We start from the raw sequence: 16,373 nt of genomic DNA on the forward strand, positions 1-16,373 counted from the left end.
AGAGGCTTTGGGCCACAACTCCCATCAGCCCCAACCGGCAACAAGGGGTCATGGGAGTGGATCCCCCAAAACTTGCTGTAGGTAGTTAGTTCCGAAAAAAGCAGGTTGAATCCTTAGAGTGGCAGAGGACAGAGGGTTGAAATCCCCACTTCCTCGCAGCGCTGTAGGCCAGCGGTTTAACCTCTGGACGAACAGCTGGATCGGAAGGATTGCAAAGGTAGAGCTCCAACGTGTCATTCGCTTCCTGATTTTCCCCCCCCTTTTTCTCTTTTCTCTCCCCATTGGTTCCAGCCTCACCATTTCTACCGACGAAGAAAAAAGGTAGGCAACCTACAGGTGCAGAGTGGTGTGTGTGTGTGTGTGTGTGTGTGTGTTTCTGGGAGGGGGGGTGGAAATACACTTTTTCACTCTCCTACATGCAACCGGATGTGGCTTTGCAGCACACTGAGTTCTTCTGCCTCAGGAAGTTGGAGGAGGGGAAGAAGAGAAATAGTCATTTAACCCTTCCAGGTTTTGAGAAAGTCCTGACTGTTTAAAAGCATCAAAATCCACTTGCACCAGTGTCCTGACCGTTTGCTCACACTGCAAGTGGTCCTCGTCGTACGACCACAATGGAGCCCCCCAAATTTTCTGTAGCTCAACGAGACAGTGGTTAAGTGAATTTCCCACCCACCCCTGAATTTTGAGCATGCAACACTCGTAAGTGTGAAAAATGTCATAAGTCGCTTTTCTCAGTGCTGTTGTGACAGTCACTAAAGGAACTGTCGTAAGTCGAGGACTACCTGCAGTCAGAAGTGTCTCTCTGGACGCCTGACCTCACTTGTTGGCCCCCATTGGTGAGCCCCATCACACTTCCCCAAATCCGCAGAGGAGGGGGGGCGAGAGCTGTGGAACGTAACAGATTTGTGAATTGGAAAGTATCTTAAGCTCTCTTTTTTTGCCAAATCTTGCTTAGATTTTCCACATGCATATGAATATTTAGCACACACAAAAAAAGTGAAATTTGGCAGGTTTCTTAGTAACTCTCAGGGCTGGAAAAAGGAAGTGATGCGAGGGAGGTTGCAACAAGTCTTGTTTACTCCTGTTGTAGATGTGTTACGTCCCTGTTCAATTAAGAGGCTTTGTTTCTGCATTTGTGTTTTTTTAACTAGATGCTGCCTTGAATATTCTGAACTGGCAGCCTTGCAGTTGGTTCTGTGTTAACCTTAACAATCATTTTTCTCTTTCTCTGCTCTGTCCTTTTAGCTCTGCCATATATACCGCCATTGTCACATATATGAAGCATCTGGGGGTTAAGACCAAGACAGCTGATAACAAGAAATCAAAAGCAAACTTTTTCCGCAAAAAGGTAGGCTTAAGATTTGGAAGGGACCTTGGAGGTCTTCTAGTCCGCGGTGACTCAGTGGCTGAGACGCTGAGCTTGTTGATCAGAAAGGTCGGCAGTTTGGCGGTTCGAATCCCTAGCACCACGTAACGGCATGAGCTCTCGTTACTGGTCCCAGCTTCTGTCAACCTAGCAGTTTGAAAGCACGTAAAAATGCAAGTAAAAAAATAGGGAACACCTTTGGTGGAAGGTAACAGCGTTCTGTGCGCTTTCAGCATTTAGTCATGCCTGCCATATGACCACGCAGACGTCTTTGGTCAGTGCTGGCTCTTCGGCTTTGAAAAGGAGATGAGCACCGCCCCCTAGAGTCGGGAACAACTAGCACTGGGACTCAGGCGAGGGGAATACTCAAGAACTGAGTTGATTAACTGTCCTTATGCAACTCACAGCTGTTTCTTTATACTACTATTGCTCAGTTTTGGCCACTGGAGACATGTGGACTTCAACTCCCAGAATTCCCCAGCCAGCATGGCTCACTGGAGAATTCTGGGAGTTGAAGTCCACCCATCTTAAAGGGCCAAGGTTGAGAAACAATGCTGGCTGGGGAATTCTGGGAGTTGAAGTCCACATGTCTTAAAAGTTGCCAAGCTCGAGAAGCACTTATATGTAGGTAGTCCTCAATTTATGACCGTAACTGAGCCTGGAGTTAACGATCATAAATCATGATGGTCATTTAGCAGGTGATCACATGACTGTACCCGATTGCACGATCTATTTTGGGGCAGTCATTAAGCGGACGCCGCAGTCGTTAAGCGAGCCCATTTCAGCCAATAAGACTTTTGTGCTGGAAACCAGAACTTAATACCAGTTTCCAGCAAAAAAGAAAAAAAAGGCAAAAATCATGGTGAGATCACCATGGAGCGTGATCTGATTGCCAAGCACTCAAAAGGCGATCACGGAATGGAAGGGTGGCCAAAACCACGTCGTAAGTAACTCTGCAGAGACCCATCATAACTTCGAACGGTCGCTAAGCAATCCCCAACTTTCCCTGCCTCCCCGCCCAGGTGGATTGAGTGGATGTAACCGGGAAAAGGTCAGCTTCAGGGTTGACAGACACTCCTTTGGATTACCTGGCCCCAAGCCATGAAGGACTTTAAAGGCAACCCCTTGAATTGTACCCAGAGCCAGTGCAGCTCCTGCAGGAGAGGTGACACGTGTCCTCACCTGGGATTTGGGAACAGGGTGATCAGTTTCTCTTCTCTGATTTAATCCAGATTTCTGGGACCAAGAAACCAGAGGAAGCCATCAAGCCAAGGAAAGGCTTCAGCATTTTGGACCCAGCCCGCTGGAACCGTGGGGATTCCCATTGTAAGTAGGCAAAACAAATTCCTTTGCCCTGGTTCAGAGACCCCCCCCCCCCCAAGCCCTTTATTTAACTTGCTGACCCATACGATCTGAGCCACTTCTTTGAGGCTCCCGAAGTCTCCCCGAGATTTAACTGTTAAACTACAGCTAATCCTTGACTGCCCTCATTTAGTGACCGTTTGAAGTTACAACAGCACTGAAAAAAGTGACTTCGGACTTGTTTTCACACTTACGACCGTTGCAGCATCCCCATGGTTGCGTGATCAAAATTGGGGTCGTTGGCAACTGGCTTTTTTTTTTTTATGACGGTTGCATTCTCATATGCTAGGGGTGTCCAAACTTGAGAACTTTAAGACTTGTGGACTTCAACTCCCAGAATTCCCCAGCCAGCTGGCTGGGGAATTCTGGGAGTTGAAGTCCACAAGTCTTAAAGTTCCCAAGTTTGGACACCCCTGTCATATGCGGTCATGTGCTCCATGTTGGTAAACTTCCCAGCCGTCTTTTTTTCGACGAGCAATGTCAGTGGGGGAAGCCAAATTCACTTAATGACGGCATGATTCACTGAACGATGGCAGTGCTTCCCTTCACAATTGTGGCGAAAAAGTCATAAAACAGGGCAAAACTCCCTTAACCACGGATTTGCTTAGCTAATTTTGAGCTCTGCTAGGGTCAAGGCTACCTGAGATGTGGTTTTTGGGGTTTTTAAAAATTTAATTTTAAAACAAATAACAGTTAAAACTGAACCTCGAGTAAGTTTAACAGAACTTGCACTGGGAAAGATTTTCTCTCACATTTATATTTCTCCCTCTATATGTAGCCCTTCTTCTCAACCCTGGAAAAAAATGTCTCCAGCTTTAGTCCATAGCTTTAACCAATCATTAAGGTATTCCTTTTTGAGGCAGACGGAAGAAGAAAACTAAATTACTTGTTCTTTCAGGAAAAATAAAAGTAGCTTGGAGCACATCTGGATTTACTCCAGTTTCACTGAGTGCCAGCACTGGCTTGAAACTCATCCTAGGATCAACCTCAAAGGAGTTTTCAGAAGCATCTTTTGGAAACTGGCTATTTTCTTCTTCTTCTTTTTTTCTTTTTTTGGAAAGCTCGTGGTAATTGTTGCTAGGCAAATAAGGAATACAGATTCCACCAGCCCACAAAACAGTGATCCATTTGGTTGGTGAGTCTGGCATATGATTTGCCCCAAAGCAGTTTTGGGCAATAGCTAGGAAGGGATTAACGTGACATCTCTTTCCCCATCTTTCTCCATTATATTTTTTTGCTGCATTTTTTGTAGATTCTGATTACAGACAGCCCAAACCTGAGGGTGAAGGTACTAGCACCCCACTTTTTCCTCCTACCAGCTCTGTAGTAACGCATGGCACCCCGTGTACCCATCCATCCCCTCCGATCAGGAAGCCACGTAGAACTAATCCGCCTCTTGTAACTTCCGCCACTAACGTTTTAATTCACTGTTGCACTCTCGCCCGTCAAGTAATGTACTAATGAGAATCATACACATGCCTATGAAAGCTCATCACACCTGTCATGTTCCCAAAGAAAATTCTCGGCATGCGATAGCTCGTTGTGTGCTTCTCTTGTCTGTCTGTCCCAATGGGTCTTGCATTGAATCAGCGAAGAGGGGAATAAACCACAGACTCTATCATCTTTCTCTATGGCTTATGCACAAATTAAGCACTTGCTCGGTTTTACTTCCCAGGGTGCATTCACCTTATATGTAGATAATTAATATTAGGGATCAAACTTTGGTGGTGGTAAGAAAGAAAGAAAAAAGTCCTTCTCCCAGTTTGGAAGACCAGGACCTGGCAGGAAATCTCAGTATTACAATTCTGCATAGCTTGGTTGGCTGCTTGATTCTGGCTTAGCTGAACTTTCTCGGTTCTGCTTTAAGTTTCTTTGGCATCTGCGTAAAACTGAATGTGACTGTTTTCCAAGCAGAGTATAACAAGATTTATGTCCCAAAGGTGTTTTTTCAAAAGGCAACCTTGAATGGTGCAAAAATGGGCACGGAACCTTTTTGGAATTGCTGAAAGGACTGTGTTGTAAACAGGACACTATCCAGGTGACCCTGAGGGCACAGATAAACCACCAAGTGGCCTCAAGGACTCTCAGAGAGAGCGTTAACAACCAGAGGACTGCAAGGAATATAAATGCTTCTCTCCTCCACCATTCAGTCAGAACTGAAGAAGCTTCTTGGATGAGAAGCGAAACGACTTCAAGGAAAAACGAAGTCCGGTTGCCTTTTGAAAAAGCATCTTTGGGACAACCATGATCTGGAAGGCTGAGACTCTGCATAGACGTTTCATGGTTGGTAAAAGAGAGCAGGTTACATGAATTCCAGCAAATGGAATATAGAAACACCACACCCCCTGTGCGCAGAAGACAGAAATGTCCTGATATTCTAACAGCTCCCCTACGATCTGGTGAAGTGGTCTCTTTGCTTGGGGTAGCCTGCCGCTGTCTGTTTTTGTAAACATCTCCAGAACTTTTATTAATCCAGGAACTGCATCTGACGTGCCACGGGATGGTAATTGCAAAGCAGAATCAAGCCAGATGATGGCTAAAATAAGTGTCCCAGGATAAGGTTGAGGTTTAGTCTTCTAAGCTTGTAGACTCGTGCTGGAGTCCATCCTCACATTCTGGTGAGAAAGAGGATTCCCTGAGGATGGGATCCAGCAGGAACCCGAAAGCTCGGAAGACGAAATGTTCTGATGCCGGTGACCGACCCAGATTGGATCCTGCCACAGCAAACAGTTGATTTCCTGTTATTGGGATGAAAGTATTGAAGGTGTGTGATTCTTTATTGCTGATATAATGACATCTCTGCCTTGATTGCTGCTGGCTCTTGAAAAGATCTCTCACAGTAGCTACCAAATTTAGCCAAATAATCCCACTCCCTTCTATGAAAACCCACCCAACGCATTTGGGTACACAGAGCGTGCTAAACCCAAACAGACATGTAGTTTAGTATGAAACGTCCCGGGTGTCCTTCCATCCCTCGGACTTTGCCCTTGCTATGTCTAAAGGAAGTCTCTTTATCAGCATTCAGTTCAGTGCCCTTAATACAGTTCACAGACCCACCGAACACATCAACATAAAAACAACAGACTAAAGTTCAGTAAAATAAGATAAGAGCACGAACAAAGTGGAATAAAAAAAAAACACTGTAAAACGAGAGGAGTAATTATAGCACTCTGCACCACCTAACTTGCTGTCAATCCCATATTAATTTCCCCAAAGAATTGTAGGCTGACAGATGCAGAGTTAGTGACAAATTCATTTATTTTAGAGGGCTTGCCTGCCAGCTGGAAGAAAGCTGAGTAAACTCTTATTCAGCTACCATCAACCTTCCCTTCCCTTCTGAGCTGCACCTAGTACCTTGTCCTGGCTTGGAGAAAGTGGATTACCTGACCATCAAATTTTTATCCACCTGAGCGTTATGGTCCCAGGAGATGCTCGGTTACCTTGAGCGAATTATGGTTCGCTTTTTCTCCAGTGTAATGCAGTTCATGGATAATCTCGAGGCAAGGAGAGAGAAGATGCTGTCTAGGAAGCCATCAGATAAGAGAGGCAGGAGCCCACAATTGGGTAATGGTCAAGGAAAGACACTTAGGATGGAGTGGGTCTAGAAGTTAACAATGGAAGGCGGGGAATTTACGCTTTCAGAATTGCACGACTGAAGTCAGCCAGGTAAACTGGACAGTAAACAAAAGAAAATGAGGTACGTTTACTTTATGAAGGCTACATGAATGGAATCTTGCAAGTCTGAAAATGCAAATCTCCCGCTCTTCCTTTTTACAGCCTTCATTAGGGAGGATTGTTTTTGTGTTTCTTTTCTCTGTCCGATATACAGCTGTGGGCTATGCTCTCTCTTATCTGACTGTTCAGAATACCAAAATAACAGAATTGGAAGAGACCTTGGAGGTCTTCTAGTCCGAGTCCCTGCTCAGGCAGGAAACCCTGTACCATTTTAGACAAATGGATATCCAACATCTTCTTAAAAACCTCCCAGTGTTGGAGCATTCAAAACTTCTGGAAGCAAGTTGTTCCACTGGTTAATTGTTCTAACTGTCAGGAAATTTCTCCTTAGTTCTAGGTTGCTTCTCTCCTTGCTTAATTTCCATCCGTTGCTTCTTGTCCTGCCTTCAGGTGCTTTGGAGAATAGGTTGACCACTTCTTCTTTGTGGCAGCCTCTTAAATACTGGAAGATTGCTATCATGTCACCCCTTGTCCTTCTTTTCATTAGACTAGACCAGTGTTTCTCAAACTTGGCGACTTTAAGTCCTGTGGACTTCAACTCCCAGAATTCCCCAGCCAGCATAGCTGGCTGGGGAATTCTGGGAGTTGAAGTCCACAGGACTTAAAGTCGCCAAGTTTGAGAAACACTGGACTAGACATACCCAATCCCTGCAACTGTTTTTCGAATGCTTTAGCCTCCAGTCCTCTGAACATCTTTGTTGCTCTTCTCTGCACTCTTTCTAGAGTCTCAACATATATTTTTTTTATATCATGGCGGTCAAAACTGGATGCAGGATTCCAAGTGTGGCCTTACCGAGGCCTTATAAAGTGGTGCTAATGAGGTATTCCCTGAGCAGCATTTCCTCTTCCCTTCGCTGACAGCTATTCATGCATCCCACTACACCAAGCAGAGAGAGAAGGAGCTTCCTTGCCTCTTGTTCTTGAAACTGCCCTCGATCCAAAGTGTCCTAATCTGTGCATAAGTCCATTGCGAAGGGTGAGGTGGGAAGAGCAGTTTGGCGGAGGTGAACGGCTCCTTGGTAGTGTTTGATTTCTCTGTCATTTTCTCCTTGAAGCAGCTGAGAAGACACCAGCCTTGGATAAAAAATCCAAGTTAACAGAAGGAACCTCCGGGCGTAGCAAAGGGACCCCTTCGGTGCAGGATCCCTCCGGTGTGTCCGTCACTGTGCATCCCCCGCCTGGAGAGAGCAATGACGGAGAGCAGGGTGAGAGAGGGGATGAACTGGAGAAAGGAAGTGTGGTGGAACGTGGTCTGGATTCCCAGAAGGGAGGGGCTGCTTTACTGAGGATCAAGAGAAAGCAAGATTTAGATCAACCTTGGCAACTTTAAGACCTCTGCACGTCAACTCCCAGAATTCCCCAGCTAGCCATGGTATATATAGGGTTCCCTGCTTGAACCAGGACTAGATGATTTCCACGGTCAATACATGCTGGCTGTGGAATTCTGGGAATTGAAGTCTAGAGGTCTCAAAAGTTGCCAAGGCTAAGATGCTGAGCTTGCCGATCAGAAAGGTCAGCAGTCTGGCGGTTCAAATCCCTAGCACCGCATAACGGAGTGAGCTCCCATTACGTGTCCCAGCTTCTGCCAACCTAGCAGTTCGAAAGCAGGTTAAAAATGCAAGTAGAAAAATAGGAGCCATCTTTGGTGGGAAGGTAACAACGTTCTGTGCGGCTTCGGGTGTTGAGTCATGCCGGCCGCATGACCACAGAGACGTCTTCGGACAGCGCTGGCTCTTCGGCTTTGAAACGGAGATGAGCACCGCCCCCTAGAGTCGGAAACAACTAGCACTTATGTGCGAGGGGAACCTTTACCTTAATTTGCTTTAGTTGGGCAAAATTTCTGACTATAGCTGAAGAACAATCAATTAAACTGATCAGAAGAGTTCTTTCTTGGCTTTTGGAGCCAGAGATTAATCTTGCCAAACTAAGACATCTCCAACATTAACCAATATTAAAGATAAGTTCTGAGAACGTCTAGGTAGGAGCTTTCTTGTCCTTCTTCCTCTCAACCAAACTATCTAAACGTCACTGTCTCTTGGTCCTCCTGAATGCAGCCCCTCCCTCCTAGGAATCCAGACCGCATTCCACTACAGGAAGACCTTTTTCGAATAACGAAAGGAGCGGTTTGGCAGCATTTCTTCTTCCATCCTCCTTCACACCTTCTTCTATTTTCCTTAGGGTTGGAGAGTCCAGCTCTCGGAGCTGATTCGGGAGATTCGCCAGTCACTGAGCAAGCCCTGGCTGGAGAACAGCTCTCGCTGGATGAAAGCACAGAGAATGAAAGGTGAGAGCAGGCTGACGGCCTGGCAAAGTGTGAGTTGGGGTCCTTATGAATGCATACAAGCGGACAGGGCTTGTTTGGCACATCTGGCCAGCTTTTCTTTAGCCAGGAGCATGTCCCACAAACTTTGGGAGTCATATATGGACAAGCCTAGATTGTAAGGCTGACCAGAAATCTAAAGATTATGTCACTGTGCCCCTGGAGAGTAACAGCCATTCGGTCTAGTGATAAAGGAATCAGGCTAGAAACCAGGAGACTGTGAATTCTAGCCCTGCTTTAGCCATGAAAGCTAGCTAAGTGACTTTGGGCCAATCCCCGGGAGGCTGTGAGTTCTAGTCCCATTAGCCATGAATGTGAGCTGGGTGATTTTGGGCCAATCACCAGGAGACAGGGAGTTCTAGTCTTGCCTTAGCCATGTGACTTAAGGCCAGCCCCTCTCTCTCAGCCCACCTCACAGGGTTGTTGTGAGAAAAATAGGAGGAGGAAGGAGTATTAGATATGGTCACCACTTTGTGTTGTTTATAAAACAAACAATAATAAAGGTGGGATATGTTTAAATAGATAAGTTAAAATAAAATAAAATAAAATACACAATTCCTGTTGTCACTTTGGCTACCTCCCATCTTATGGTGGAGCCTGGTTTTCCACTTCCTTGATCCCGGTTCCTTGGTGTTCAGCTCACATTGAAACAGCGTTGAATCCCTTCCTGAGACTTAATATATGAGGTTTGCCCCCCACTCCACCTCCCCCTTTCCCTTGCCCAATCCTCCTTCTCCTCTTGTCTCTCATTTCGGTATTAACACAATCACCCTTCTATATTCTGTTCTTCCCTTCTAGAAGGCGAAAAAGGTTGGTGGCTTCCTCACCCCCCCCTACTCACCCTTTGCATGAATTTCCTCCTCAGGGGAAGACACACAAGCTGAGTTAAGTATGACCTCTCGTTCACCAGAGCCTCGTCTGCCTTCCCAAACCGATGGCTGGAGAGAAGGCGCCTTTTAAAACTCTAGGTCCCACCTGGCCAGCCTGCTTCTCTTCTTCCCCCTGCAGCTCCTTCTCGTGGCAGACCTTATTTTGAGCATTGACAAGGGGCAGGAGGTGGCCCATGGGGGGTGTTGTCAACCCCCCACCTCCCTTTAAGCAGCAAAACATTTGGGGGGGGGGGGGGCTGTAGTTACGGTTGGGACCAACCACCAGCTGGCCTCGAAGTTCCACCGTCCCTTCTTCTGGTGCATGGATATCTCGGTTTGTTCTTGGGGGCGGGTCTCACATTTCTCTCTCTTCCTTTCTCTTTCCACCGCTGCATGTGCCAAATTTGTCTTCCTCTCCCCTCCCTATATATTATTGCGTGTCCTCCGGTTGTGATCCCTGCCACCTTCTTGGTGCCAAATGTCTCCGTGGCTCCCTTTCCGTGTGTCGCTCACGGTTCATCCGTGGCTCTTCTACCTCTTGTGATCATTTCATCTCCCGTCGTGTTCCCGTCGGCTTATCGAACCCAACATCCCTTGGTCTCTCGCATTGTGGTTGTTGTCATCCCCCCCACCCCATTATTATTTATTTGTCTGTGGCCCGGCTGTGCGTGTCCCCACCCTTGCCAGGCTGACAGGGAAGTTGGGCCGCTCGGAGAGCCTGCGGGTTTACGAGCGGAAGCGGTCTCAGCGAGGCTCAGCCAAAGGCAAACAGCCGCGTTCGCGGAGCGATGTGGACATCGAAGCCGCGGCCCGGGCCAACGAGCTGGAAGAAAAACCAACTCTAGAACAGGCTCGGCAGAAGCAGGGAAGTCGCAAGTAGGTGAAGGGGCTGGCATCTCAGCTGCCCCAAGACGGGCAGAGACGGGAGCATTGTCCAAGAATTACAGAGATGGAAGGGACCGTTGAGGTCTTCTGGTCCAACTCCCTGCTCAAGTAGGAGAGACCCTACACCACAAAGGATCATCAATCTTGGAAGGTCCCCCCTGGAAATCTCGAGTAACATAAACAATGGGTGCATTCCCAGGGGGTCATCTCCAAAGGAATGGGAGCATCTTTATCTGCAAAAGAAATTAAACAGTTATTCCATTAACCTTGTTGCTAAAAGAATTGGCAGAGATGGATGACAAACAGATTTAATAAATAAATAAAAGAGAAGATGCTTCTCTCTCAAATTTCTTCCTCGAAAAAAAAGGGTGTCCAATTTTGGCAACTTTAAGACTTATGGATCTCAACTCCCAGAATTCCCTAGCTAGCCGTGGAAATTCTGGGAATTGAAGTCCAGAAAGTTGCCAAGGTTGGACACCCCTAAAACATCTGCATAGGAAAGACAGCCTTTAAAAGAACCACTCTAGGCATCGGTGTCTTCTGCCCAGGAGAAATAAAATAGTCCAGCAAGGCTCCTGAACCAACCTTGCTACTCTTTCAAGTAAACAGCACCTTGTTTAGGTGTAAAAATAATTTTCAGTAGATGTTAAAGTATAGCCTCTGAGATTTAAATAAATTTCGGCTACTACTTTTTCCTTCTGGCAGAAAGGCTTCTGTTGAATTGGCAGCTGTTCATTGCCAATTTGTCAGAAACCTACCCTAAACTCTTTAAAAAAAAAAAAAACAAGCAGCATCTCACAAATTATCTTGAATTTGCCCCATTATAAAATCCTAAATTGAAGATAATTATGGTAAATGTTAATAACATTTTCTTAAGATTATCAGCTGAGAGCATAAGCTGTAGTAAATGCTTTTGGCACATGGAACTGATCTATGTTGCAAATCTGGAATTGGATTACACTGGTTTAGTGGGATGCATTTGGTCTGGAAACTAGGAGAATTCTTATTTTGGGAGGGTCCAAGAACTGTTGGAGCAAGTACAGAGAGCCACGCTCATTTGCATTGAGCCCAATCTCCTGACAACTTAGTGAACACTTCTATACAGGTAGTCCTCGACTTATGGCCATAATTGGGACCTGAATTCCCAAGAGAAATCATTGTGGTTGTAAGTTGAGCTGGTTGAGTAAGTTCAATTTTACCATAATTTTTATAGCAGTCATTGGGCAAATCAACACAGTTGTTAAGCGAATCACAAGGTGGTTAAATGATTCCAGCTTACCCAATGGGGGTCTTTTGCCAGAAATCAGCAAAAGATGGCCTCAAATTGCAACCTTTTGATCACAGGATGTCACAACGGGTCAAAAATATGAGCCAAGTTGCGATCACAATTGCCGGGGTGGTACAGCTTGAGTACAGCTGCAAGACACTTTTTCCGAGGCTGTTGAAACGGAGCCATTGTTAAACAATGGTCACAAGTTGAGGATTAGTTGTATTGTGTTCCTTGGCCAGAGTTTGGGGGTAGTTTGGCATTGTCTTTTCCCTGGGATTCTTCTATCCCAGTCTAGCTTGCACAACCTTGGGATTTCCTAGTAGTCTCCTATCCAGTTACAACTCTGCTCCCCTTTTTCTAGATCAACCATAGTTGACTAGACGTTGCAACCACAGTGGGACCCGGAGCAGAGCAAAGACGATCACCAGAATCAGTCAGGTTGGGGTGGCCTGTAAAAGCTGAAGGATGGATGGACAGATGGACAAGTCAACATAGGACCATCCTCACTGTATTGTTTGTCTCTCGCTTTGATTCTTACAGTTTGGAACCTGGAGGGGCTGGGGGAGGGGAGCCCCCGCCGTCCTTTCTGCTTCCCCAGTCTGAGGAGTTTGAGCCGCGTGTTTCGGAACTGGAACTGGACCCGCCAAACTGGCGGGAACTTGTCCCCCCCGACACCCTCCTCAGGCTGAAGAAAAGTGAAGTGAAGCGGCAAGAAGTGATCAACGGTATGTGAAGGGATTTCCCTGTCAGCCCTACCAGGTGTAGACCAGAGTCAGAACGCATGGAAGTCAGGAGGAGTTTTATTGTAGTGCCTAGAACACCTATTGTAGTACCTAGAACATCTATTGTAGTGCCTAGAACATCTATTGTAGTGCCTAGAACTCAGGGTTTCTTAATCTCGTTGAATGTCTACAGATATGGGTCATGGTTGGCCCAAAGGTGCTTCCCCCTCCACCCAAATGTAAGTGAGCTTTCTTGGGGTTTTTTGTTTGAAAACATTTTGCTTCGCATCTAAGAAGCTTCTTTGGTTCTAACTGAAGAGCCAAAGAAGCTTCTTGTCTGAGAAGTGAAATGTTCGCAAAGAAAAAGCAAAGTCCAGGAACTTTTAAGCTGTGTGGATTTCAACTGCCAGAATTCCCCAGCTACACTGCTTGTTACTGTTATAGCCATAACAAAATGTACTAGTGATTCTATGATGTGGGATTAAAAACAGTTTGCAAACCAACCAAAGTGACAGGAAATGGGGATAAATGAATAAAACATAAAATGAGAAAGCGAGGACTTTGCAAACCTCGTGGAAGATTTAGATCTCCAGCCCTTTTTTTCTTTTTTTTGCAATTGCACATATTTTTATTTATTTATTTATTATATTTATTTATTTCTTAGATTTTTAGACCGCCCCTCTCCCAGAAAGGGACTCGGGGCGGTGTACAGTCAATACAAATAAAACCAGTCATAATAATAAAATACATTTAAGATACATTTGGAGGGGGAGATAGGCTGTACTAAGAAATAAATATATTCTAATCCTAAAAACATCACAATTAAAACCCCAAACCCAATTAAAATAAAATAAATCCCCGGGAGGTAAAACTAAGAAAGTAAAACTTATTAAGTCTTATTAAAGTTTATCATGAGATCGAATAGAAAGAAGCGTCAAGGAAGTTAAAAAGGAAGAATGCAAAAGTTAAGGTTAAAAAAAAGGTAGTAACTTCCGCCTTTGTTCAGTGCAGCAGAGAACAAGGAAAACGACAACTTCGATCGTTTCCTTTACATTTCTAATTATTTCAGATCGCTTTTGTAACGCCGGAGACCATGTAATCCATTGAAACCTAAAATCAAAGATTCGTCTTTGTCTTATTTTCGAGGATAAAGCCTAAAAGCGGTTTCCGAGTGGAAAACAAAACTAGATAAATTCCTCTCTTGAAATTAAGACAGGGGTGTCCAAACTTGGGAACTTTAAGACTTGTGGACTTCAACTCCCAGAATTCCCCAGCCAGCATGGCTGGGGAATTCTGGAAATTGAAGTCCACAAGTCTCAAAGTTCCCAAGTTTGGACACCCCTGAATTAAGACTTCCATTAAGATTTAGATTTAATTTGGCCGTCTCTGCCAACTCCACCGCCTCCATTATCTGTTCTTCCACTGTGGGAATCGATGCATTTTTCCACCTCTGTGCACACAAAATTCCCACTACAGTCAAAAGATGCCTAGATTTCCTAAAGGAGGCTGATCTTCCTGGACTCTTACCTTCGCCTTTCCTCCTACAGAGCTATTTATCACAGAGCATGCCCACCTGCGGATGCTCCGTGTGTTGTTTGAGGTGTTCTACCAACCGTTGTTGACCGAGGGATTCTTCACCGAGAGCGAACTGGTGAACATTTTCCCCAGTCTGGAGGACTTGATCGACGAACACAGTGAGAGCACGGGGGGGGGGGGGGGGGGTTGTGTGCAAACAGGGCTAGGGGTGAAAGCACAGCAACTTCCATGCTAGATTTCTTCAGTAGGACAAATGGGACTTTCTGTGGTGAGTTGCCATGTCATTGTCTTGGCATTTTTGCTTCTCTTGAGTTCCACTTTGTCTCCTCTTTTCTCAGAAGTGTTTCTGGAGAACATGAAGAGGCTGAGAGAGGAGAATCATTTGATTGTCTCCGAAATTGGAAGCACTCTGCTAGCTAGAGTAAGAGCAAAGGTTTAATCTGGGGTGTTTTTTTTTAGTTGTGTGGAAGCAGCTGGATGAAACTGGTAAGGCGGGTTGTAATGCTGCTCCTGGCACCAGACACCATCATGGAGAGCGCCATCTCGGACTCTCAAAACCAGCTAAAGATTGGTTGGATGTCCACTGCCAGTGGGAGAGGAAGGCTTGGGATTTTAACCCTGGGGCTGGGAAGGTTAGGGGCAAGAAGGGTATTTCCCTAGGTGATCTTCTTGATGACTTTTCCCTAGTTCGATGGGTCTGAAGGAAACTGGTTTCAGAAGATCTCCTCCCGGTTCTGTAGCCGCCAGTCTTTTGCGTTAGAACAGCTGAAGGCGAAGCAGAAGAAAGAAGCTCGTTTCAACCAGTTCATCCAGGTAAGTGCTGGGAGTAGAGAGGAATCTGACTATTCCTGGGATAGGACATGGGTGGATGGACGGAGGGAGGGAGAGATGTGATAGGTAGGTAGGTAGGTAGGTAGGTAGGTAGATGATGGATCGATAGATAGATGCATGTGGTAGATAGATGATGGATATATAGATAAATGAATAGGAAGGATGAGTAGATAGATTGGATGGATGGATGGATGGATGGATGGATGGATGGATGGATGGATAGATGGATGGACAGTCAGATAAATAGATGATAGATAGATAGATAGATAGATAGATAGATAGATAGATAGATAAGAGATAGATAGTTACATACATAGATAACAGATATAGATTAGAAGATGATAATAGATAGATGATAGATAGATGATACAGTTAAATACATAGATACATAGTGTAGATAATAGATATATAGATAGCAATAACACTCAGCAATATCACTTAGACTTATATACCGCTTCATAGTGCTTTTACAGCCATTTCTAAGCGGTTTACAGAGTCAGCCTCTTGCCCCTAACAATTTGGGTCCTCGTTTTACCCACCTCGGAAGGATGGAAGGCTGAGTCAACCTTGAGCCGGTGAGATTTGAACTGCTGAACTGTAGCTAGCAGTCAGCTGAAGCAGCCTGCAGTACTGCACTCTAACCACTGCACCATTTTGGCTCTTAAATAGATAGGTGATGATAGATAGATAGATGGACAGATAGATGATAGATAGATAGATAGATAGATGATAGATAGATAGATAGATAGATGATTGATAGATAGATAGATAGATAGATAGATAGATAGATAGATAGATAGATGATAGATAGATAGATAGATAGATAGATAGATAGATAGATAGATAGATAGATAGATATGGATGATAGGTAGGTAGGTAGGTAGGTAGGTAGGTAGGTAGGTAGATGATAGATAGATAGATAGATAGATAGATAGATAGATAGATAGATAGATAGATAGATAGATAGATAGATAGATGATAGGTAGGCAGGCAGGCTGGGGTAGGTGGGTAGGTAGGCAGATGTTGGATAAATGGAGGATGGATTGATGGAAAGAGGGTTGGATAGACAGTTTGTATGGATAGTTTTGAGAGCATCTTCTTCACAGGAGAGATCAGCTACAAAAATCTGATTGGCAACCCCAGACTTTTCCATAATACCTTTCCCAGGCTGGTGAATGGTTTCCCTTCTCTTTCCCCCCATAGGAAGCAGAAAGCAAACCCCGATGCCGGCGGTTACAACTGAAGGACATCATTCCTATTGAGATGCAGAGGCTAACCAAGTATCCCCTGTTGCTCCACTCTATTGCCAAATGCACTGGTGAGCAGGGTGGGGGGACCACAGCACACCAGCCCCTCCCCCCCGCGATCCTCCACCATTTGCCAAAGTTTGTCCAAATTCATATTTATTGCGTCGATAAGGCTATCTTAACCATCTCATCCTCCACTGTCCCCTTCTCCTTTTGCCTTTTATCTTTCC

General features: G+C 45.2%; 1 protein-coding gene across 3 annotated transcripts in view; it reads left to right on the forward strand.

Moving 5' to 3' along the window:
- ARHGEF1 (Rho guanine nucleotide exchange factor 1) overlaps window positions 1-16,373 on the forward strand; it is a 58,236-nt gene that overhangs the window by 29,294 nt on the left and 12,569 nt on the right. For 2 of the 3 annotated variants that reach the window (XM_081961736.1, XM_081961737.1), the window contains exons 9-19: window positions 292-321; window positions 1,246-1,348; window positions 2,599-2,692; window positions 3,981-4,016; window positions 7,519-7,668; window positions 8,642-8,747; window positions 12,348-12,532; window positions 14,077-14,223; window positions 14,404-14,486; window positions 14,753-14,878; window positions 16,100-16,214. In XM_081961736.1, coding sequence (XP_081817862.1) covers window positions 292-321; window positions 1,246-1,348; window positions 2,599-2,692; window positions 3,981-4,016; window positions 7,519-7,668; window positions 8,642-8,747; window positions 12,348-12,532; window positions 14,077-14,223; window positions 14,404-14,486; window positions 14,753-14,878; window positions 16,100-16,214 — 1,175 coding nt within the window. The remainder of the gene's footprint in view (window positions 1-291; window positions 322-1,245; window positions 1,349-2,598; window positions 2,693-3,980; window positions 4,017-7,518; window positions 7,669-8,641; window positions 8,748-12,347; window positions 12,533-14,076; window positions 14,224-14,403; window positions 14,487-14,752; window positions 14,879-16,099; window positions 16,215-16,373) is intronic. The other variant, XM_081961738.1, reaches the window with a different exon arrangement.

This window comes from Natrix helvetica (assembly GCF_964273705.1).
Source record: "Natrix helvetica genome assembly, chromosome: 9".
Classification (NCBI taxonomy): domain Eukaryota; kingdom Metazoa; phylum Chordata; class Lepidosauria; order Squamata; family Natricidae; genus Natrix; species Natrix helvetica.